Here is a 24,978-nt window from a genome sequence, read left to right as displayed (position 1 = left end):
AAATCATACCTCTGCCCACTGCTTCCAGCTTCTCCTCTTCCTTCCTCTCCCACATTACTTTAAAAAATATGCATAATTCTCTCTTCCTTCCTTTCTCTTCTGAAATAAACTCATTAATGAAACAGTCCTATTCATTGTGCTATTTTATCGTAGTTGCTGCTGGCTTGGCTTTCCTTTCTTCATAAAAGGTTTGAAGAGGACTGATCCCCTCTCATTAGACCAGACTCTTTCATTGTGCTGTGAGCCACCCCCCAGCACAGCTCACACTTGCTATAGGCACCAGGGTCAGGGATTGCCAAAGGAAGGTTCTGGTCCATGACAAAGGTTGGTAGGCGTGAATAAATAATACCTGTAAGTGGTATTGACAATGATTCTGCTTCCTAGTAAAACCTCTGCCGTTACCTTCTCACAGTCACAGAATGGTAGGGGTTGGAAGGGACCTCTGGAAATCATCTAGTCCAACTCCCCTGCTAGAGCAGAATCACCCAGAGGAGGTTGCATGGGATTACGTCCAGGCAGGTTTTGAATATCTCCAGAGCAGGAGACTCCACAGCCTCTCTGGGCAGCCTGTGCCAGTGCTCTGTTATCCTCAAAGTGAGGAAGTTTTTCCTCATGTTCAGATGGAAGTTCTGTGTTCCAGTTTGTGCCCGTTGCCCCTTGTCCTGTCGCTGGGCACCACTGAGAAGAGTCTGGCCCCCTCCTCTTGAAATCTGTCTTTTAGATATTTATAAGCGTTGATGAGATCCCCTCTCAGTCTTCTCTTCTCCAGGCCAAACAGACCCAGCTCTCTCAGCCTTTCCCCATACAAGAGATGCTCCAGTCAGTCCCCTCATCATCCTCGTAGCCCTCCGCTGGACTCTCTCCAGTAGTTCCCTGTCTTTCTTGAACTGGGGAGCCCAGAACTGGACACAATATTCCAGATGTGGCCTCACCAGGGCAGAGTAGAGGGGGAGGATAACCTCCCTCCACCTGCTGGCCACGCACTTCTGAATGCACCCCGGGACACCATTGGCCTTCTTGGCCACGAGGGCACATTGCTGGCTCATGGAGAGCTTGTTGTCCACCAGGACTCCCAGGTCCTTCTCTGCAGAGCTGCTTCCCAGCAGGTCACCCCATAACCTGTACTGGTGCTTGGGGTTATTCCTCCCTAGGTGCAGGACCCTGCACTTGTCCTTGCTGAACCTCATCAGGTTCCTCTCCGCCCAGCTCCCTAGCCTGCCCAGATTTTGCTGAATGGCAGCACAGCCTTCTGGTGTGTCAGCCACTCCTCCCAGTTTTGTATCATCATCATTATGTCTTCTCACCCTGGTCATACCTCTTGTCCCAACTCCTCTACTGCTCACCCGTGCCAGCACTTCCCCTCCAAGAATGGAAACACCCATAGTTGGAAGGGTCAGTCACCACAGGAGGGACACTTTGAAGAGGGAAGAAATTGCCACAACTAGCATTAAATTTCCCGAAGCAAGACTGCATTTAACCGGGTGGTGTCCTTTTCACTTACCTTACCACGGGATGGAAGAACAAGGCCGAGCAGCGCAAGGCAGTGTTTCACAGGCGTGCAATCAATCGCATCGGCAGGCTTCTGCGGTCCGTCCCTGCCTGCGGGCAAGCAGGTGGGGCTTTTCCTGCTGGAAGCAGAGGACGGGCACCCCGCTCAGGGGAAGACTCTGACTCACTACGTTTTACTTCGTCGCTGCGTTTACAAGCACTGAGTAATGACACTTGGAGAACAAGGAGGCTGTTATGTATGGCCACAAAATAAAAGGAGTTTACGCATCTACATGATAAAAAAAGTTCCAAAGAATTTAATGTAGATATTATTTATACATACACTTTGTAAGTAGGAATATGGCAGACAGTTGAATTAGTACATAAAGTTTTATTTAAAGTTTCCCCCCTACAAGCAAGCTTCATTTACACAGTCTAGTACTGTACAAAATTTACATTCTTTGTGTGACTTATTCAGTTAGCACTTTCCTTGGTCATGCCTTCCTGAAAGATAGAAAGATTTACATACAGTCCTCATAAATCTTTAAATTATCTTGGTAAAAAAAAGAACCACTTAAAAGGACAACAAATATCCTTTAAAAATGGTACGTTTTAGTAGAGACAGGTGACAGTCAGTGTTTAATGGCAGACCTGATCCTGATCTTAAATGTCATTCAAAATTTCCTCATTTAGTATCTTAACAGTTTCCTTTTTATATATATTTATATTTATATACTTTCAACAGGAAAGGAAAAAAAAAGTCATGATTGCACCAAATATATTTTACAAGGGATCCCTTGGATCTGAACAATATAAATAAATACAAAACCAACTAAGATTGCACTATATAGTAGAAATGGATTGAGATTTCAGGATATACACTCCACCTTTATGAGTTCCTTAGTGATGCTCACTGGAAAACTCCCCAACGGCACACTCAAATATTAGCATCTTCAGCTAATTATTTTGTTTAAACAATTTTTTTCCAGGCGTGCAGCTACCTCATCAATTGGGTTATTGCATTTGTATGGTATCAGTCTTTACTGCATTACTCCAATTTTACAACTGTGTAATTCTGCTGCAAGCAAGGGAGTTGCACTGCAATAAAACTGGACTGATGCCAGAGAGAAACAGTCCCATGGTATTTGCTCTCCATTATTTATATTGCTCTCAAGCTTCAATATATAGTGTAATTTCTGTGTACATTCACCCTCTTTCTATTTTGCAAAGCAAATAATGAATTCTTCCTCCCGTCTATTGCCTCTGCAGCAGAAACCAACCTCCAGTAGTTGCCTGCTCCCTGCTTAATGCACCAGGCATTAAGTCCTATCGTGAAAGATATGTGCAGGCATGAAAATGCAGGATCTGGGTCTCCTTTGCCTTTTGTCTGGTGCAGCCAGTTACAACTAGGCAAATTAAAGGCCAGATTCTTAGCTGACATAACCAAAGCACATCCCTTGGCTTCAGTGGAGCAATGTCAGTTTATACCAGCAAAGGAGATGGTCCTGAGGGTAATGGACGCAGCACCAGTAAACCACAACGGAAGAATTATGCATATACTTTGCTGAGGTGTAGATGACTATGTTAACTGCAAGGTGGTGAAGAATCAGGCTCAGATTTTTGTCACCGCTTTTGTGAAGCCAGGACAGAAAGACATAAGCTTAAAACATGGACAGCCTGATTCGTGTATGAAGCAAGTCCTAAACGTTACTGGTCCCATGTGGTAGCATCCTGAACTTGCTTTGCAATGTGTAAATCATTACACAGGCTATAAGGCAGTGGAAAGTCTAGCCTCATATTACTTTGGATCAATAGTAAACATTTCACCATCAACCACACAGGTGTATTTTAACTTATCAGTGTCTCTCCAAAATTGTGCATAATCATTTAAGAGTCCAAAGCAATACATTTATAGTTAAATGCAGGCTTCTTGTCTTTGGAAGCAACTAGCATGGATGCTCCTATCTAACAGGCTAGTAAAAAGTAAGTAAGGATTCTGGTGCTTCATTAAGTGGTCATAGAAATAACTTAATTTACAAACCCAGAATTCAAGGTGTAGGACCAAATTTCTCTTGTACTAATGTAAAAAGTCATTCCACATGATTTCAGTGAAATGACTCTGACTTTACACAAGTATGATTAGAAGAATTTGATCCTAATCCCTAAGCTGGTATTGCAGGAAGTGCTCTGTAAAGCATGGCTTTCATTGTAGTCTGCTTTCCGCTGCACTTACACATGGGGACTTTGAAGGCAGAGTGTATTTGTTGCCAAGCTGTGCAAAAACTGAGTGATATTTCTTTACCTTTCATAATCTTCTGATGCTGTGTTGCTTGCAGAGCATGTGAAGTAGCTGTAGGTTAGGATTATAGAGGAGGAGACAATTCTGCAATGCAGTGTGAGCTTTTCACTATCTGAATTCTGAAGCATTCATGAAAACAACATCCTCATGACTTCAACACAGATCACATGCAGGTAGATACAATGCACAATACTGATCTTGTCTCTTCAGGCTGTATTTGAACATTTAGCCTTCATTTTGTTTTAAAGTTAAATTTGACGTGAGGAATATCTCTGCAGCAGGAAAAAGTTAAAATCAGTCTGAAATGGCAGTCTGTCAGCATGTAATGTTCGGTGTGTTTTAGCTGCTTGCTTCGTAAGACACCGGCATCTATCTGAGATGGGACAACACTTGGGTTTTTGTTTTCTTTTAGTTTGCTCCTAAAGCATAAATATAGAATAAGGGGTCAATTATGGTAGCTTTGTTTTAACAGGAATCCTGTTCTAATAAAATATGTACGTCACCCGTCATTAGTTTCCCAAATGCAATCAGTGTTCATGTCAGTGCTCCTTGACTATCATTTGTTGTACGGTACGCAGGCTGGCAGTATGACAGTTGAACAAGCAGGTCCTGCAAGTGGCTCAGCAACATCTCCTTCTAGTTCTGTCCAAGTCCCTTTCTCAGGACTATAGCAAATAGTAGAAGACTTGTAAGCTCCCTGTAATAGAACAAAAAAAATCATTGTAAATGTGGCCTAAGTTAAATCCAAGTCACACATCAGCTTTAGAGATCAAAAGCCACTTCTCTTCCGAAGTGACTTACGGTTTTGGGCCCTAATTCAGGAGCCCTTCAAGAGGTTTGGTTTTCATATGGGCTGATGCCCAGCCCCTGCAAGCCAGACTTCTTTACAAGCGCCATATAAGCAGAGCTATAGGCATGCAATCCTGTCACTCACTTTTGTCAAATAACATCTGATTTTTATATCACTCCATATCAATGAATACAACCTGATAATAATTCATCTAAATAGAAAAGTGCAAAGGAGAAAAAATACTCTGTGTTCTCCATGAGTTGAAAACCAAACCAAAACCTGCCCCTGCGGCTACTTCATCCCTCATCTCCTCTCAATCCCACTTGAGTAATATACAGACTGGCCACAAGGGCTCAGAAGGAATGGAAGGGTCACTGCAGAAAGCAGGTACACACCATACTCCAGCTGTAGCCTCCTACAAGGTAAATACTGTCATCAAGGACTGCGCAGCCAGGGCCACTGCGACCCTCCAGAATAGGAGTCTGGAGGATATTCCACTGGTCGCCTTTTGGATCGTAGCATTCCACAAGCATTACATCGAGATGGGAGAAACCTGGATAAAGGTATTGAGAAAGGAGGACATGCATCAGGACGTACTGTTTTATTATTTGTTTTACTGTTAAATTTATTAACTTAAAGTTATAATTATATTATTGCAATTATAACATAATTGTTAACGTTTCTTCTATTCTTCTAAATATTGCCATATACATTTAAGCCATCTGCTGTAATGTTAATGTCTCATTATTTCAGTTCAAATAAATCTGCCGAAAGCTTGTACCATCAGTTCTACAGTCTTCTATAAATCACAAGTACATATAAAACCTGAACAGATCAGAAAGTAACACTCAGTAATAACCTATCAATGATGAAAGTGGATTCAAGCAATATTCCTCCTCATCTTTCAATGCTAATGTGAGTTTGAACATGTATGAAAAGACTGTCCTGGCAGTCTTTCTGTAAGGTCAGCAGATCTAATCTATTCAAAAGTCAACAGATTAAATCTTGCTCAGAAACCAATGCCTAACAAGTCAAGGTAGACCTCAGACAACTGATGCCACTTGGTTCCAGAGGGACAAGGTGCTTAAGACATGATGTTCAGGACCAGCTTCAATTTTCAAGCTGATTTAAGGTGTACCCTAAGTGAAGCCTTTAAGGCAACAGAAAATGTAACAAAAAACCCCAATGGTGGTCCCATCCTTCCCCGGCAGACCGAAAAAGGCTCCATGCGACTACTGCTCTGTAATCACCAAAGGGCAGATGGGTCTCAGCTCAAGACTCTCAAGCTGTGATGTTTAGTATCAATTAAGTTAAGCTGAATACAGACATAGAACCCAGGAGTCCTGGTTCCTGCTCCATTATTTAGATATTTCTCTATCTCAAACTACTTTATCAGAGCACTGCAGTAAAATTGTGGCTTTCTTAATATGCTGGGATGCTTTACTTGACACTACTGTCTTCTCCATCTAGTTATGACAGAAAAGAGAAGCTAGACTTTCTGGAAAGGGGCATTTGGTGATATTGGTGCTTCACAATGATGCTGCTTGTACAAGTATTATTTATGTCAGGAATGAATAGCTGTGATGAAATAATTTTTCGTTGCTGTAAACTTTTCAAGGGGCCATAGAAAGGCGACCGTAGTGAGCCCAGAATCTGTCAAAAGCTCCATAATAAAGTGCAGTATGCACATGACTAGCTGTGATGCGGTAAATGCACTGCTGACACTAGTATACAGATCCAGCTTCACAAAGGAGGGTTTTGCCATGGAGCCCTGCTATTCCCACCCAGTTGGATAATCTGTAGCATTTCATCTGCACTTCAGTTCCCTCCCTCCTCCCTTTTCTTGGAATTCCTTCTTTTGTTTCACTGTACAGAAGAAACCAGTTTTCCAAAATGCCCTTCATCCTGACAGCTTGCGGCTTTCCAGAACCCTGGATGTTAAATATCTCTCACAACAACGAGCAATTCATACTTTCAAAAGCACCTAGGGCAATAGTTGTAGAGGCAAAAATGCAATGTTTATTAGAAGTTCCTTCCTTCCCAGAGGATGGTAGGTGAAAACTGGGTGAAGAAAGAAGGAGGAGGCAGGATGGAAACAATTCGAACCTACGCAAACCAAAGCATCTTCTTTGGCTGTAGGAGGGCTGTGACATGTTAACTTTCACTTCAGTAGGAGAAAAAGCCAACACCGTGGAGCTCTGCAACCCCTACAAAATTTGCTGGACCCTGTCAGGTCCAGTCTGTAAACACCCATCGCAACTGGGGGTGGGAAGTGGAGGCAGAGCAGCCCTGCACCTGGCTGCAGGGGTTTATGCACCAGTACTAATTACCAGGGAAAATTTACATCTGAGACTTTGCCCCCTACATACTCCACAGGCATTCAGCTCTTCAAAAGCAGCATGTGGTTTCAGAGCCTCAGAGGGACTCGGGTATCCCAATCAATCAAGGCACATGGCCTGGTGTTACTGGCAGTTAACATCACTTTTTCTTTTGCATTACCATTTTCTCTTTTGTTGTTGTGAGGCTTTTTTTTTTTTAAGCAAGAAAGGAGAAAGAAAAAAATGTAATATAAACTGTCAAATATTGTCAGGGGACAAAGGAGCAGGAGCTGTGCTTTTTGTCTAAGTGGCTGGATTAAGCAGAATCTCTTTAGCAATAATAGCAACAGCATGTAGGTATTAAGACAAAATACCAGATGCTTAAGCAGTAGTTATTTTAATATGAGACCTTTTCAAAAGATAAAAACAAGAGACCTCTAAAAAGAATTATAATTAACAAGCTACATTTAATACTAAAAAGGGATCTAAAGAGCCTCGTCCTAATATTTAATGGCTGGAGGTTGGGTTTTTTTTCTTCATTAAATCAGGAGCTTGTTTTTGCGTGTGGCTCTGAATAAAGCTTTCTCTAACTGCACATTCTGGAAAATGATTTACAGAGGAAAATATTGCTGGTACTTTCGGGTCAAAGAATAATCTGTTTGTTTCATTGAATTCTTGGTAATGACAAATTGTCCATGCCTTTGAGTAATGGAAGCTCCCATTTTTATTATCTAAAGCATTCATTACTCATATATTTAATGTACTGTTATAATTTTAAAATAATTTGCATAAAATGTTTTTAAAATTGCTGGCTCAAGTGTCCTGTTAAATTGTGTTGCCTGGTTTTTAATGTATTTAACAACGACTGTCTAACAAAAATATTCTTTATCAGGAGACGGGGGACACTGAAATGCTTTTTCGCTATTAAAAATGTGACCTTTCAAATGGTTTCCTCCAATTGCATACAGTCGATCATTCATTACAGCCAAAGTGTGGATTGCTCGCTTTGTGTTCATGTCCTGTTTCCGGGCCCAGACGTCCATCACGGGGTCATAGCAGTACAGCCAGGGGACATATTCTCCATTGTGAACACCTCCTGCAAAGTAAATATACTTCTGTTAATTAATGTAAATAAAGACATTGCGGTGCAGCAGGAATTTAGCTCTACGGTTTTGGGTTCTGGGATGGTTTGGGTTTGGGTTTTTTTTTTTTTTGTGGTGGTTTTGGGTTGGTTTTTTGTTATATAGCAGGAATTATAAAAGACACTGGCCTGAAATATATATCTTGCCATTGTGAACGGCTCCTGCATGGGCTGCCAAAGGTTGCGGCAATGAAGACACGTAACGCCACTCATTTGTCTCCAGATTGTAGCACTCCACGCTGGACAAGTAGCCAGTTTCGTTTCTCCCACCGATTACGTACAAGTTCTTGTCAAGGCGACAGGCATAGAAACTGGCTCTCCTGGAGGACAAGGCAGAACAAAACAAAACAAGCCAACAACAAAACAATTAGCGACATCAGCCACGGTTTTTTCCTCTCCAGTTGACTCCCTGAACTACGATAGCTGCTCCTTCAAATGCTACTTCAGAGACAAGTGTCCAGGAGCTTCAGATGCTTACAGCTACTGAGAGACGGCGGCTGCTTTGCTAATCAAATACATGCTCCATATCAAACGAGTACTTCTTTTTTGGTGTTGAAACAATTAAACGCACATAAATTTGACATAAAATACCCCTTTTCAAAGCTGTTTGTTGCTTTTTCGCACCCGTGAAAGATAAAAAGGTGCTCATTAATGTTTGGGGCATTACCTTGTAAGGGATATAACAACTCAGTAAGACAAAGTGAAAAATGAGGTAGATAATGTAACAATAATAAATTATCTTGACATTCACTTTCTTTATGGTCCTTCAAGGGTCATTGTTCCCAATTTACTAAGAGAACCACATCATCAAAATTTGTCTTCAATTATCATTTTTTTCTTCTTTCTGCAGAACTGCAAATGGAACAACTTTCCTTATGCTAGGCGCAATATTACATTTCCACCCTTTAACCCAAAAGAGATCTGTCTACATCCAACTAACTCTGAGAAAAGTTTTAGCCACCTGTCCGATTTCACATGCAACTCAGGTATACAGGAAAATAATTAATTTTTCTGATCAGGATTGCGAGGCATATATTAATTCCTCTTCCTAGTGCCTCCTAAATTAACGGTCTCTGTTGCTGAAGTAAAAATAGAGCAGTAGACAATTTTTAGAGACCCTGTTTGGTGTAACCCACTTTCAGGAAAAGCTCCCCGGATTATTCAGCAGCAGAAAGGTTTACTAGGGTAGAGGCCTCAAATTTTAAGCTGCAATGATATGAGAAAGAAAATTGCAAAAGAGCACAGGTAGGCTAGGATGAAGACCTGTACAAAATATTGAATGACAATAACTGTCAGTCCCAAACCTCAAATTTTCTCCTGGGTGAAACTGGAGCGGTGCGTGAGCCCAGTCAAGCAGGTGGGTCAGGCATGGCAAGGTCTAGCTCTGACAGCTCCTGCAAAGCAGGCACGCTGGAGTGTGGCTGCAGCTTGTCCAGCCCTGCTCCATGGCTGACACAATGCGCTCCAGTTCCTGCTCAGGCACCCAAATTTGAATCCGGGAGCGGCTGCATATTGCACTTCTGAATTGGTAAATCTTAGGGGCTTGATGGGCACCTGCACCATCAAGGGCTCAATCCTGCAGACCACTGCAAGGCATTCAGGATGAGCAGTGGTCCACGTACAGAGCACAACACCCTGCAGTTAACAGCTCTTTTATGTCCCAACTCCTCCCAAGGCTTCCCTATAGTCATCCCATGGCCAGGTGAGCTAACAAAGCCTGGTGTGCCATGTTTCTAACCTGCCATCTAGCCAGGCATGCGTTCAGGAGCATTTCCTTCAGTGAAGGGACGGATAAGATCTCTCTCCTTTACCCAGTTGCCTATTTTCAGAAAATTTGTAATATGCTTTAACATTTTGGAGAAATTTCCCTTTGTTAAATGTGGCTGAGATTGGCTAGTGGTTTGTAAGTTGGAGGAGAGGTCAAGCATGAAGATACAGCCATGGAAAGAGCAGGGCTGGCTGCGCGTTCAGGGAGCAGACCTGATGCAATACTGCCTGTTTATGGCCTTACTTTTTGGATTTAGTGCACACCTGACATGGTGAGGAGCTGCGTCATCGAGCACCTCCTGTCTACCTCTTTGCTTTCACCTTGCCTGCCCATGGACAACTTGGACAATATGGGACAGCAGCCCTTGCTGAGCAGGAACATTGGCACAGGGATAAGGCTACCAAAAGAAAAGGTGCAAACAGGAGGACAGGAATGCTGCTAAGTGCCTCCAGCTCAGCTGACGAATTAAATACGACCATTTAATTTATCCGTCAATGGGCAGATAGAAGCTGATGGCATGTATTGCTCTGCATGGTCGGGCAGCAAATTGTGCATCTATGTTTTTAGCCTGATTTTCTAGGGAAACAAAGCTTATTTGATTACACTGTACATGCACCCATGTTTGCCTGAGTGTTGTCTCCTCAAGAAAAACCTGCCGGCTGATTTCACTCTAATTTGACATAGGGTATAGGTGTTAGAGGCAATCGCGGGCACATGTTCTCTGAACCTCCTGTGTCCAGCAGCCGCAAGGCACAACCCACAGGGTGCCTGTCGTCAATGCTTGGGGTGCTCACACATCTGCTCATCTGTCCTTGCACACCTCCTCTGACAAAACCATCAACGAACTGCTCTCACCGTGGTTTTTTTCAGTTCAGGTTTAATAAACAGAGGTAGGTACAACTTGCAGGCATTACTATTTTAACTAGGATTTCACTGACATTATTTTGTACGTGTACTCCTGGTTTCATCCACACAGTGTCACTATAAGGAGCAAAAATGAAAGTGTCAGCACACTTCACTCTTCTGCTTGGATGTGAATATTTGCTCAGTAGCTCCTGTCACAAATATTTTAAGCTTTTTGGTTTTTTACTTTTCAATGATAGGGTGTGTAAGGGACATGCTGTTAAGTGATGACTTCTTAAACTGCTGTAAAATATGATTCAGATTAAAATATAATACAGTAATCTTTGCACAACAACTTTCCCCACAAAACTGAGAAGATACTACCCATTCTAATCAGATAACTGGAATGCACTTCAGGATCTGAATATGGACAATAAGACAATTATTTTGTGGTTTTCTTTAGGATTTGCAAGTACTCAATGTTCACTGGTCTCTGAAATGCTTTTCCTTCACATCCCTTCACTCAATAATCAACCCAACTAACTTCTCATAAGTACACACACATAAAGGGGAAGAATTTCTTTCTGATTTCCACAGATGATGAATTTATGCCCTCAAACAAGAAATACAACTACCAGTCTGAGTTTTAAAACTACCAATGCTATTACTGATCATTGCAATATCTGGACCTGATTTCAGAGTCAGTATTAGAGTGCATACTTTGCTTTTTAAAAGCAAAAGTCATCTTAGTAAGGGTTAACATTACTATTATTAAAGTCAAAGACTAAAATAAAAAGTGAAATTGTTTTATCTCTTTTTCTGCAGCTTCTTTTCTCGGTTCACTTGGCCTCAGTGAGGACACTGAACTGCTCACTTCCACTTGTGCTTCTTCAGGCCCTGGTACAACACTGTGGTTTTTGCTAGTCTTTACACAAAAAATTTTAACTCAGAATGTAAGAAAAAAGATGTTTTAAATGTTATTATGTTCCACACACCTTATCCAGCTCTGGGCTGAGCTGGCAAGATGCAACAGTACTGACTGAGGTGTACAGCTGAGGCTCATGCCATAAGTTCAGATAGGTCTGCCACAAAGACCACTCCTTCACAAGACACGTTAATTTAACTGAACTGCTCTCCAAAAAGCATCCCACTGTTATTGCATCATCAGGCAGATGTGTATTTCAAAAGCTGATGAGTCATTTGCTGTTTCTCTAAACAATGCATGCCTGAAAATAGTACATACTTTTCAAAAGCATGTATTTTTGAGATGTTCTTCAAATGAAAAGAAACCAAACTCGGCTTTAAAGAAAATACACTGACAGCTCTGAATCCATAACGGGATTAGACTTTTCTTTATAGCTCATACAGTAAAATCAATCAGATATGGATTTTAGCATATGAGATAAAAGTTTACTCATCAAATATTTCATACAGATTTTCAACTTGAGAATATACCACCTGTGAATGAGACCTATGTTTACCTGGCAATCATTTCAAAGGAGCTATTATAGTCTATCCAGCCAATTATTCTCAGACTAAAATTCCTAAGTAGGTTTTGACTTGATGGACCATAATGACTCAGAAAACCCCATTAAGCAGTCTGTCTTGTCAATGGTGCCTGCATTATGCCAGCAGAGACAGGGCGTGACCCTGTACTCCTAGGGGGAAAAAATGGCCTGTTGACTTTAAAGGGAACTTTATCTGACTAAAGGACCTGGGAAAGGAGACTGCGTAAATGCTCTCTCTTGTTTGTATGATCTTCTAAAATCTGGGCCAGACCCTACCTCTAAAGGCTGCAACAACTCTGATGAAGTCATTAGGGATCAGCAAATAAACCATTAAAAACATTTTAGAAAGTAATTTGAATATCCCTTTTTTCCAACAATAACCCCAAGGCTTAGGAGTCTTTATAGAAAAATAGTGGGCAAGCCTATGAGCTATGTATCCTGAACAAAAGAGGTGACAATTAAGGTTGTCGTAGTAAAGCCCCTTGCAGAAGAAACTATGTATGAGTGGACCGTTATATTTAAATAACACTGTAAAGTACCGAGATGCTAATGCGTTACATTTTATTATTGGGCAGCTGCTAAGCAATGACAATGCGCACCAGAGTTTCTAACTCTTGGCTGAAGACGGCAGCTTCCATCAGAGCACAAGGCAAGTCATATTCAGCACCTGTGATTATAAACTGATTTTCCAGTGAAACACCACTGGCTACTGTGGAGGTAAAAAAACTCCTACTGTCTCCTTTCCCCAACCCTCAACTACCTACTTCTGCCTCCTGAGGCACAAGTTGCATATTTCCATGCATCTAGTAATACACCCCTTGAATCACAAGGTTGCACTGAGTTCAATATATTTATGACTGCCAGACACCTGAACGCTGGGGGGAGCCAACAGAAAAAGAGCTATAATACTGACAGCACAGGGAGTAAGGAAAGTGTCTCAGAAAGGTGGTGTGAGATCTCTTGTACGTTAGATCCATGAGAAGATGGGTGTTGAACTGAAGGATGGACATTGAACGCTCCTTCAAAACCCAACATTGTAACGTTGGATATTCTGCCTTTGAGATTCCTCTTAGGAAATGTGCATCATTCAGTCCAGTTTTGGGGGACTTCTCATCTGCCAAGGTAGGATTTGGGATCCAGAGTTAAGTTTACATCATTACCAGTCATTGCTCAAGTCTACATGCACCTCTGCTCTTTGGTACACAGTTAAGATTAAAATATATGCTACCCTAATATGATTAGCTAACAGCAATTTCACTGAAAGACCACCTAGGATTAAGAGTCCTCTGACAAGGTGAATCATGTTGAGGAGGGGTCTTCATGGCTGGCATGATGAAACAAGGTGGGGTCAACACATGAAGGTTTCAGTTCCCTGTAAGGTATCTGACTGTACTGCTTACTTACTGCCAACTCATCCTGACACTTCAGTCAGGGAACATGACAGGACACTATGAAGACTTCAGAAAAATCCTTCAGACCATACTCAGGCAACCAGTAATTGCACAAAGTCCATGGTTATGTTGCATGAGTTAGCACTGCAGGATTTGGCATCAGGACTTTTAAGTTTGGAAAGCTTAAAAAAATTAGGAGACAAATGAGACATAACTGCATGCTGCAGTTTTATCTCAGTATTTTCAATGCTTCTGTAGGCCTCCTTACTCCCAGAACTAAGACAAACTTCAGCTGCTCATAGGATGATAAAACATATATTGAACAACACGTAGTAGTAGGTTTTTACCTCTCTTGCATGGGTGGAAGTTGTATCCAGCTGTTAAACCTGGGATCGTATCGGCTAACAAAGTTTGTACTGTGTTTCCCTGTAAAGATAGATTATTTTGACACTCAGCTGTTTGTTTCATGTATTTAACATCACGATTGTAATATATATTACATATACTTCACAAGTTGACAGCCTTTATGAAGGGTTCCCCCTTTTACAACAACGTATGATTACACTATGTGTACAGTAATAATTCAACAAATGGGGCACTGCAAGGTTTGAATTAGCAATTGTTAGCAGTAAAAGCAGATAAGAGATTATTCTTGCTCTCTGTAATAAGATCTTGAAAATGAGTATTTAAATTTACTTATAGATGCTGTGGTACTTTCACAGCCACAATAAATCACAACACTAAACAAAATTACTGCCCAAAAGAGGGCATCCCCACGGTATTTTTACGACTGGAGTATTTTGTGTCATGTAAAAAAAAGGGAGAACATGTGCTTTTCTTTCTCCTCACATCATCTCTATGTGGAACATGGTAAAAAAACCTTGGGCAAATAACCAGGAGCTGCATAAGCCATCAGCATGGGGTATGCAGTGTTTGCACTAGATGGTTTATTCTACCATGTACTTTCAGTGTTAAGTTAGAAGGAATTACACATGTGCATCGAAGGGGGAATACACTCTTGGAGTTTTATTCCAAGTGTGTTAGCTAAAATATGAAACATGAGCAACATACACCAGCTAACTAGCTTATCCCTGCTGTCAAGCCCAAGAACTGTATTCATGTCTTCACGATATTAAGATTTCACCTTATTTTACATGCAGATTGACATCAAAGCAAGAAAACTGAAGCAAGAGAGTGTATGGCAATTTCCTGTAACACCTGAGACTTCAACAGATAAGGATCTCAGAAACAGAAACCTTTGTTTATGTATGTATGACTAAAAAATTGAATTAGAGGCTTCACAGGCCAGCAGAATAACCCAACTGCGTATGTCACAGTTCTATAAATGGTCACTGGGTATTCTACAAGGTGAATATTTTTGCATCGGAAAAGCCTCTGTAGGATTGGCTCGCTTTGCTTGTTTCATTCCACACTTACTTCAGCATGTGTAAATAGACCACCAAGACTGTAGAGAAGAATAATGACACAGCTAGAATTTATATTCATAATAATTTAAGATCATGTTCTACAAGGAAACAGAGAAAGAATCCATGTTGACCACTCCACTGGAAGCAAACTCATTCCCTCGCTATGTATAAGCCTGTTCTATATGAGAAGGGTAAAGCAGAAGACTGATGAATAATGCAGCATTTCCCTTCAAATCCAATGTGGTGTCCAATGAGGACCAAAGCCCTTTATGCTGAGCACCACTCAAACACATCTCAAGACATAGGGTGAGATCCCCATACACTAAGAGCAACTGGTCATTTTGCCACTGGATTTAGTGAAGCGAGGCTTTGCTCTTGGTCCCTGCCTGAATTCCTTTAGTCGATACAGACAATTTAGAAAAAGAGGCATTGAGAGATATAGATTCAATAAACAGTAAAACAGCAACGGCAGGCATCTTACTGGCTCTCGGTCTCACTATTTAGGACATTTCTTAATCTCTTTCAAAAAGCAGGATTTCAAAACAATAGAAGTATTGATCATGAGTTTGGACTTCTAGTAGGAGGTTTTAATGCTGCCGTATTCACTACATCTTTCAGAGTTACTGGGGACTTCAGTGGTCACTGGTTATACAGCAGCTTTTTAACCACTGCAATACAAATCTGTGATTTGGGCACCTCGGCCTCCTAACATAGTATGTGTCGTACACATATTCACTACAAATACCACGTACACAGAAAACTGTATAGCGCGGGGTAGAAAGAGAAGGGTTTTGTGAGTCTAGAGTGGGAATACAGGATACAAATCTGGTCACTTCACAGGAAGGGAGATGAAATCAAACTAGAACAGGCACAAAGAAGAGCTACTACGGTGACAGGACAAGTTTACCTTATGGCAGGAGACAAAGCAGTTGGCTTGTTTCACCTAGGGAAACAAAAGCTGAAAGGGGATAGGTCTGTAACACATCAGAGGACCAAAGCTCCAGGAAGGGAAAATCTATTAAGCTAAAGGCCAAGTTTGGCATGAGAGCAAGGTGATTTAGACACTCAAAGAATACATTTTACTGGAAATTAGAATAGGCTCCTAGTCACTGAGAGCAATTGGATTCTGTAACAGCTTTCCAACAGGAGTAACAGGGGCTAAAAATCCAACTGCTTTTCAAATGGAGCTTAGAAAACTTACAAAATAGGACTATATGATGCCTGTGATGGCAGGAAAAGGACTTGATGACCCACTTAAGCTGCCTGGTGTAACTGGTTTGACTCCAGTTTAATTCTGGACTTCAGTTTGACAAAGAACTGTATCTATTACTTTGCCTTGCTCATCCGTCAGGAGGTTACATGTTAGGAAGCACCTGCCAGAGCACAGAAACTGTGACAAGTGATCAGAAATCAGGATTAGCAAATCAGGATGTTGGGACAAAAGGATGCAGATGCTGCTCTCTGCTCTCTACAGGAAGGTCTCTGCAGCCATGCCAAAAGGTGAAGGGCTCTGAAGTTTATGAAGGTTGGTCTTAAATCCATGCCTGTGTTCTGCAACCTGCTCTCATCAGTGTTTACTCGTGCAGGGATCTCTTGCGACTGGAAAGGCACAGCCATAGGAGGATGTAAAAAAGTGAGAAAAAATATCTCCCATGCTCTCTAGGTTGTCAGGAAGTCAAGGGGCAGCACGGAGGGAGCATGGGCTCTCCATGGGTTCCACCCAGCTTCTCAAGCATCTGCCAGGCTGATGGCTAAAGAAATGTATGGTGCTCCTTCCATTGCCCCCATCTCAAGGATAATTCTGTCCACTGGAAAAACACCTGGCACATTCTCATTCAAATCAAAAGCCTTGTAATGCTCCAGCAAGACAGTTCCAGCTAGGTCCATCTGAAGCCCCTTCTGTGGTATGAGGATAGCAGACAATACATAAATTCAAGCAGGTTAAGTGGGAGCAGTTCCCATGTAGTTGCACAATTAGAACAAATCAGTTCCAAGAAAGAAATAGCCCAGCAATAGCACAGGATGTAGTTTATGATTTCAGGTCCGCTTTTTGTGACAAGTAAGATTCATTTCTCTTGGGGTAAATTTGTAAAGAGATCAGTATCAGCAATGCTCCTACCTCTTTTACTTCAATCTTCTCTACAGAAAAATCACAGCACTGGTGTTCACAGAACAAGGAAGCTGTTAGACATCTTCAGCAACATCTTCAGCTCAGGGGTTGATCTAGGCAACCTTAGACCTAAGGTGCTATCCATCTCGCGAACAGTTGTGCTCAACTCCTATCTCAGATGCAGGAGATGTAACCTTTCTAACATCTCTCCATCACTTTGCGACTCAGCTTCCACATCTTTAAATTGTGGGTAATTATACTTCTTTTCTTTTATCCTTTATGTGACATGGCCATTTAATTATAAACTGTCTGGAACAAGGTCTGCCTCTTATTATCCATATGCCTACCACCAAGCACAACAGGGGCCCTCAGTTGTTGGATGTGGCTGATGCTCCTCATAATAATTGTCATTAATGATACCACGCTATCTCCTGTTTAATATAGAGGAGATTCAACAATAGAACTGAATGGCTCTCCTCCTAAGACATTTAGTGATATTTTTAACTACACCGGAAATATGCTTATAGGGTGGACTGCATTGTTTGTCTCAGGTTTTAGGAAGTGAACAGATGTAACCATTTTCTATAATTTGGTTTAGTGCAGATGCTGAAATGGGGCATTCACAATAAAATATATGCAGTATATGTAATTTCAGCTGGATCCTCTGGTGTTTTAAAGTAAAAATGTGTACCTGCAAGCTGTTTTATGGTTTCTCAGTCATAATTATCTCTGTTACACAGACTGCTACAACTACAACTCTTTCTTCGTGTGCAAGCTTTTTAACAATGTCTTGACAATTTTGTGAATTTCGCAAGGCATGGTATTCTCCTTTTGCTTTGCTCAGAAGCCTGTTAAATTGTTTAATTTCTCTTTGCGGTAAATTTATGAAGTAATCAAATCAAAGAAGGTAGCAGCAGATAATCTATATGAGAAGCTCTTGCACAAGACTAAAAAAAGGACCAGTTTAAGAATCTCAGAGTCTAGATAATTAACACATTAACAACTTTAGCTGCGAGTATCTGGTTTGACAATAGAAAAGATGCATTCATCTACTGCAATTGCATTATTATATTATGACTGGAAGGAGACTGGAAATGAAGGTTAAAATTCTTAACAGCTGCTGCCTGGTGCATGCACTTGAAAGAGTCTGTTCTGCTGCCTGTGGCATTTCTCAAGGGATGCGGGAGCTGATGAATGACGGAGATGCTAATGCTAAAGTACCAGATATTTATTACATCAATATCTAAAAGTAGCCTTTTTAGTAGTTCAACAATTAGGCTGAGGGTCCTCAAAATCCCTTGCTAATGAGTACATCAGCTGACCCAATGGACAGACAGACACAGGAAGGCAAATGCTGCCTGTACCTTTTAATATTCTATACGTACCATTAGGATTCCATTGGTCTTCTCCTCCCAGCACAAACAAGAAGTTTTCCACTTCCACAACACAGTGATGGGCGCTGTTATATGGCATAACTGCAAGTAAAGCAAGAATTCTTTGTCAGCTCAGGGCACTGTTTCAATCGTATATTTTCAAAGGTACAAAATACAACACTGAGATTACATCTGTGCGAAATAACAGGGGAATGCATCACCCCGAGCATCCATGTCCACTGAATTAGCAGCAAAGCCACTTATTAGTAATCTTATGTTATTCAATCTTGCAAATAATTGAGGAAAAAAGCTGTAATTCTGGTCCTTCGGCGTCCCTCCACCTGCCCAACTGCTGTATATGCTGCTCTAAAAACGACTTGTAAAAAGGGGTGAAGTTGCCTGATATTTCCTTGAAAATAAGCATATGCTAGGAATCCTAGTATGCTAGGAAACATTAAAAAAACCTCAGCCCAGCTTTGTTCTGCTGGTAATATTTCCACAAGAAGAGTCAGTGTGTTCAGTAGCTTTCTATTACACAGCAATGAACAAGCTGCATTTCCATACAGTTTTAAGTTTTTAAATTAAGGTCCTGCTGATTTAATGCCTTTTCCAAATGTATACGCTTAATTTCCTGTACAATGTCATTAGCAGCACAACCGCACATTTTCTATTCATCTAATCAGGAAGCCCTTTGTTAACAAAGATCAAAACAGTGGCATTAGGTTTGCAACATCCCTTTTTTTTGGAGGTGTTGGGATTACCGTGGACCAACTACAGTCGCAATAATTGATTTTTTTAAATTTACATTTTCCACTGCAAGTACTAAGACACAGAAATAAGGGCTTATATATACATAATATGTACATATTATTGAGGTGTGTCATACAGCACCATTGTGATCTTATATGGTAAATGTAAACTTACACAGCGTTAGTTATCATACCACATAGAGTAGTTTTGGCCCAGTGACACCAGTAGGAAAAATGATGTCCTTGTTCAGCTCATCATATGGGCACCTTAAATCTAGGTGAGGACAAATGGGGAGGTGATGTGCATGTACAGGCAGGGAACTTATTGCTTGACACGGATCAACAGAGCACTTAGGAAACCAGTGCAGTGGGAAATCAATATGACTCAGGGCCAGCTCTTACTTTGTGCTCTTTTGCCAATGCCAAAAAAAAAAAAAAAAGAAAGAAGCAGCCTATCTCACACTTGGATTATTTTGGGTGATATATCTCTCATTTCATTTGTTTTATTATCTTTTATTTTTCTCAGAATGCAGTTGTGCAGTATAGCATATGCAAATAATAATAAGAAGAAATACGCACAGCTTTGTTATTTAGGACACATTTTCTTAAAGATCAAGTGGGCTCATTTAAGCTTCTTACTGAAGTTTTTGCCAAGGCAATGATGAATAAGTAAGGTACATTTTTAGTTTCTAGTAAAGGTCGAATATAATTTTCATAGTCTGTGCTCTTACAAGTCATGTAAGTGAAGCAATTCTTAAATTGGGCAGCCAGGTACATTGAAAGTTCATTAATTAAGGTTATTTGTTACTTGTACACTTTATATAACTGGGAAGTAATCCTATACTGGGCACTGCATAAGATTTTATACTACTTATAGATTCCTACAGTGGGATGAAAGAATGAAAAAGATTTTTGTTATTTTCTTAGCCCCCATATTGTATTTATCTCATTCTATGATCTCAGACATTTTCCCATTTTAAAATATTCTCTCTCAAAAACCCAGTACTTCCCTTGATTTTGCGGATGCTTCTACTACAGAAGGAATTTGGGTCTCTCACGGGAAATTTGCTGTCTTCCTTAGATACTTTTTGGGACCCCTCCTCTCAGGAAGAGACTCCCCAGGATCAGTCTGCAGGGGCTTCAATTCGTATCTAATCCAAAACTCTGTTATGGTTCCCAGTTAGGTCCAAGCCAGTGGTTGTACCCTCAACCAGGCTCGTTCCATTGGTCAGCCTGGAGAGATCTAGCATTTATCAAAAGAACTGTCTGCAGGCAGCACACATGCATATTTTTCACACATTGTATTTTCATTTTTGCAAACGTTTTTGTTTATTTATCCTCCATATTGACACAAACAGGGCCAGTAGAGGAAGAAATTATATTTTAAGCTTTTCTGCTGTTCCCATGCATATAAACTATGCAAAAAGACTCCTACACTTACGATGATAATTAAACCTTGAAAACTAAGGGCTTAATCCTGGCTCCTACTTAACTTGATGGCAACATTCCCACTGATAGGGGATTGGGCCCAAATGACCCGAACTACCATCCGTAACTCACAGAAAAGCTAAAGGGCATCTTGCCTTAGAAAGGAGGGTAGCGTTTGGGCCTCGGAAGGAAAGGTGACTGCAATAAAACACTGCAGACCTTTAGTATGACCTTTGTTTCTCACAGAGCTTTGGGGAAAACTCTGCTCTCGGTCTCATGAATCTGCCCACGGGGCTGCAGGGAGCTGGAGAAAACAGGGAGGACGGAGCAATACTGTGGACATCTAAGAGGGAGAGAGTTTTGGCACTGAAATTGTGAAATTGCCAACATCGCAGTCTTTCTCCCTGACCGTTCTCAGGGTCCCTCAGAATCATGAGTTATATACAGACATCAAAACTATGGGAATGAATATTTTTTTTCCCCGCTATAAAATGTCCCTTGAAAGCACCAGAAAACTCGTGCTGTAAACTGTAATTTCTTATGCAGACACACCCATATAGGACCTAACTTTTCACAGATGCAGTTAAAATTACATGGCAATGAGCATGCTAAATCCAGCCTCTAGTAGGAACAATCTTCTCAAACTCACTACGCTTGCCAGGGTGTAACAGGAAGAATTTGGCCCATCACACAGGCTGGCCAGGCTGCTGCTTTCATTAATTTTATATGAGCCTTTGTCTGCTGTTTTGCTTTAATAATGCAAAAATCCCATCTTCTCATTTTTCGATTTCAACTCAGTGGAACACCTGCCTGCCCCACAAAAAGGGTATTTGAAGAGAAGTTTGTACGCCACGCTCAGACACAGCCCGGTGTGAGTTTTTAGCGTGTCAGTCAGTGAGTTAGAGGGAAAGGGTAAGGAGAAGCTAATCAGGATGAAATGAGATTAAAGGCTGTCTAATTTTACAGCAACTGTGATCCATCAGCCACTGTGAAAGTGACAGTGGAAATGAATGATGGAGACAGACAGGTGGGGCTGTACATTTCACTGATTTATCCTCAAATGCACTGGGCCTTATTTTATTGAGTGAACATGACCGCATTTATCATGACTGTCATCTAAACCCACTTCCCTCCATTTAAAAAGGTCACTTTACTAGGAGGGAGTAGGATAGAGGCACTTTCAAAACAGATTTAAAATTTAATAACACATGTTTATAAAACCCTGTGCAAGAATTCTCAACTTTATTAAAGACCGCTTTACAAGGAAGGAGAAAAGACTATTAAAAAGAGGAGAAGATGAAAAAAAGCCATGGTCATCTGAGAAACACGCTTAGCTACCAAGGTGATAGGTGCCAGAGAATTACGTGAGATGGACGGACATAAACAGATCAGCTGGAGTGGGCAGAAAGCACCTCCTCAGCTCCCCTTCCCAAAGCTCAGGAGGCCCATAGTTAACAAACTTGTGCTTCCCTGGACCAAGAACATGAACAAGTCCAAGCAGCCCTACAGAAGACAACACCCCCACCCGCCCCCTTCCCATGCAAGGTATGTATGATTGGTAGCAGACCCTTGATAAGGTGGGAGGCAGTCAGAGGTACAGATAGGTAACATGCAGAGCTTTCAAGGTCAAAACCAAATGGGTGATTTATACTTGAGAATGATCTGGAGGGCAGTAGAGCCTGAGACTGCAGTGGTGTTTGCTAAGCAATACTTCACTACACAAACATCAGTGACATTGTGCAGGAGGTGACACTTGTGGATGTTCTTCAGACGCAGATGGAGGTGAAAGACATAGCAGCAGTCTGCACATCAGGATAACTGTCCCAGGCAAAAACTCCTCACATATGCCAAAACTTAGTTAATGAAAGGCACCAGATAACGTTCTGGGACCTACTTTCAATAACAAAGTCTACAGCTTACAGCTAAACGCTCATGAAACCAAACACTCTCAACCATAATGGCTATGAGGTCAGCCAGACGCAATGATGCTCCAAAGGCACCTCCAACTTTTGTATGGGGGTGACAGTGACACACCTCATTCACCTAAGAAACAATAATGTGTGCTGTTCATCTTGCCCAGTTTTGCTTAGTTTCTGCCAACAATTGTGCATTTAGGAAAGAGCATCTGGTTGTTCTCCATACATTAATCAAGGGGTCATCAGTTCCTCCTTCTCCTTACAACCCACCTTACCCTGTCTATCATCACTTCAACACTAACTAGCAGAAAAGAAGGGGGAACAGGAATGGCATTTCTCAAGACAGAAGAAAGGATGAGCTCTGGTCCCAGGAGATCTGAAAGCTGTGATACAGCCGATAGCCATTCCCCTGCTCCGCTAAAAACTCCTTTCAGAAACTGCACTTTATTCTTCTACTCAAAGTTTAAAAAAAAAAAAAAAATCCATAGATTTTTCACTGCCCTGAACCGTTCAGCTGCTTGGGATACACGAGGTACCATGAGGAAAGCCAAGAAATCTCTTCCTCAGCTACTGCGCAGCTTGAGCATAGCCCCTTCAAGACTCAGTACACACTAAGAAGTCATGCTTATCATCTCTAATGACCTGTGCAGATGACACAAGAGTGTGTTTCCAGAACCAGGATGTCATTACCAGAGGACATATGGAGTCAGTAATGACCTTCCACAATATTAACAGCCTAACCTGTTGGCTGCATGTTATTCAACAACTTCTACTTGAAAACTGGTTATTTCCACGGCTCTCCAGAGGGCAGAGTAACATGAGAAGATGTCTCTTTAGTACAGAAGGTACCTGCAAACTCACTTTAGGAGACTGTGATTTGCTCATGGCAGAGAGACACAATATTCATTTCATTCCCAACCCTCTCCCCAAAATGCTGGCCAGACCACAGCTGGTCCAATTATTTCTTGAGAACGGAATATCAGATACTGTTCACCTTTCTTTGGTTCATACATCATTTGCAGGAAGACTATGCATTTATTACTGAATGTTACTTGTTATTTCTCACCAAGGAGGTTATATAAATAAAAGCTAGGATTCCTCTGTGAATTGTTCACTTCAATTGTTCGTTATTTAATAACTGTGGGGAAAGACTGACCACAATATGTATGAAATTCTAGCTTCGGTGAACATGGTGGGAGTTTTGCCGTTGACTTTAAAGGCATTGGGTTTTCACTCACTGGTATTTTCTGCTCAAAAGATAATGGAACAAAGTTAAAACAGAATAGTCAACAGTAGATGGTAAATACTGCTGTTAACACTCCTATGGCCAAACTACACCCTGCCACCTCAAATTCAAGCAAACACGTGGGAAGTATTTTTTCTAGTAACACACCAATGCCAGTCTTGACTCTGAGCTCAAGTCAGTGGGGAAGCCTGGGACCATCCAACAGCAGTCACCGTAACAGAAAATCCTAAGATGATCAGGCTGAAGCACTGTGCCTCAAAGTCACCTTTGAGAACAAATAACTGGTATAGCTCTGGTCCAGCTGCACCAGAGAACTCCATCAGCTCAGCTAGAAACTTCACAACCTCTTCATCCCCATGCCAGTTTTGTGGCAACGTCATTCAAGCCATCATCACAGGTAAGATGGACACAGGCCAGCAGTGTTCATCTAGGACACAGCCCTGACTACAGCTGAGGTTGCAGGTAAGCAAAGGCAAACTGCCACCCCAAACCTCCCCTCAACTCAAGGTAACATAAGCTCTAAGAAAAAGTTAATCTGAGCAGATGAAAGTCCTTGGAATGCTTCACAACATAGTGACTAGTGTTTTATATTAGTTAAGGTATTTCACATTATGGAGATATTTCTTATTAATGAAAATATCACATTTTTCATTCAAATGTCAGGAGTTATTATTTTGATACATTCTCTGGAATAACATCAGCCAGGCCTGTTCAGCAGGGTTCTCAGTTTAATTGTTTTAATGGGCTAAATTTTTCATTTGTGAACATCTAAAATAAGACACTTAAATTCATGCTGAAGCCCCAGATCAGGCAAACATAACATCAGGAATAGCTGGCATGCTCAGCTCCCCCCTGAAATAAATTGTTTTCAAGTTACTTGGATGCAAGCTCTGAGTACAGACCTGTCTACTTCCATGGGTGAAACTCACTCCATGGCAGAAAGTTTTACTGGGTTTTCAGCAACACATATATTTGGATGTTTGTAAGAACAAATTTTACCCATATAAGGGTGTGCTGCGAGCACACATTTAGATTTCATCTCAATAGTGAAAGAATAAAGCTGCCTACTTGGATCAACAGTGTTTGAATAAAGTAGGAAAATACTGCATTTCCACCTTAAAAACTGATGTTCCTGTACCAAAATCCCGACACAATCCTCCCCGTGCAGTGTACAGCAAAGCAA

General features: G+C 41.2%; 1 protein-coding gene across 5 annotated transcripts in view; it reads right to left on the bottom strand.

The window, feature by feature from the left end:
• Nucleotides 1–1,782: 1,782 nt before the first annotated feature.
• KLHL14 (kelch like family member 14) overlaps nucleotides 1,783–24,978 on the bottom strand; it is a 63,306-nt gene continuing 40,110 nt past the window's right edge. For 4 of the 5 annotated variants that reach the window (XM_054818256.1, XM_054818258.1, XM_054818257.1 and 1 more), the window contains exons 4-9: nucleotides 18,469–18,558; nucleotides 13,894–13,972; nucleotides 8,166–8,356; nucleotides 7,833–7,991; nucleotides 4,973–5,130; nucleotides 1,783–4,484 (exon numbers count right to left, since the gene is read on the bottom strand). In XM_054818256.1, the coding sequence (XP_054674231.1) occupies nucleotides 4,344–4,484; nucleotides 4,973–5,130; nucleotides 7,833–7,991; nucleotides 8,166–8,356; nucleotides 13,894–13,972; nucleotides 18,469–18,558 (818 nt within the window). In that variant the 3' untranslated portion in view covers nucleotides 1,783–4,343. The remainder of the gene's footprint in view (nucleotides 4,485–4,972; nucleotides 5,131–7,832; nucleotides 7,992–8,165; nucleotides 8,357–13,893; nucleotides 13,973–18,468; nucleotides 18,559–24,978) is intronic. The other variant, XR_008576079.1, reaches the window with a different exon arrangement.

This window comes from Grus americana, chromosome 2, assembly GCF_028858705.1.
Source record: "Grus americana isolate bGruAme1 chromosome 2, bGruAme1.mat, whole genome shotgun sequence".
Classification (NCBI taxonomy): domain Eukaryota; kingdom Metazoa; phylum Chordata; class Aves; order Gruiformes; family Gruidae; genus Grus; species Grus americana.
This window is presented reverse-complemented; position numbering and strand designations above follow the sequence as displayed.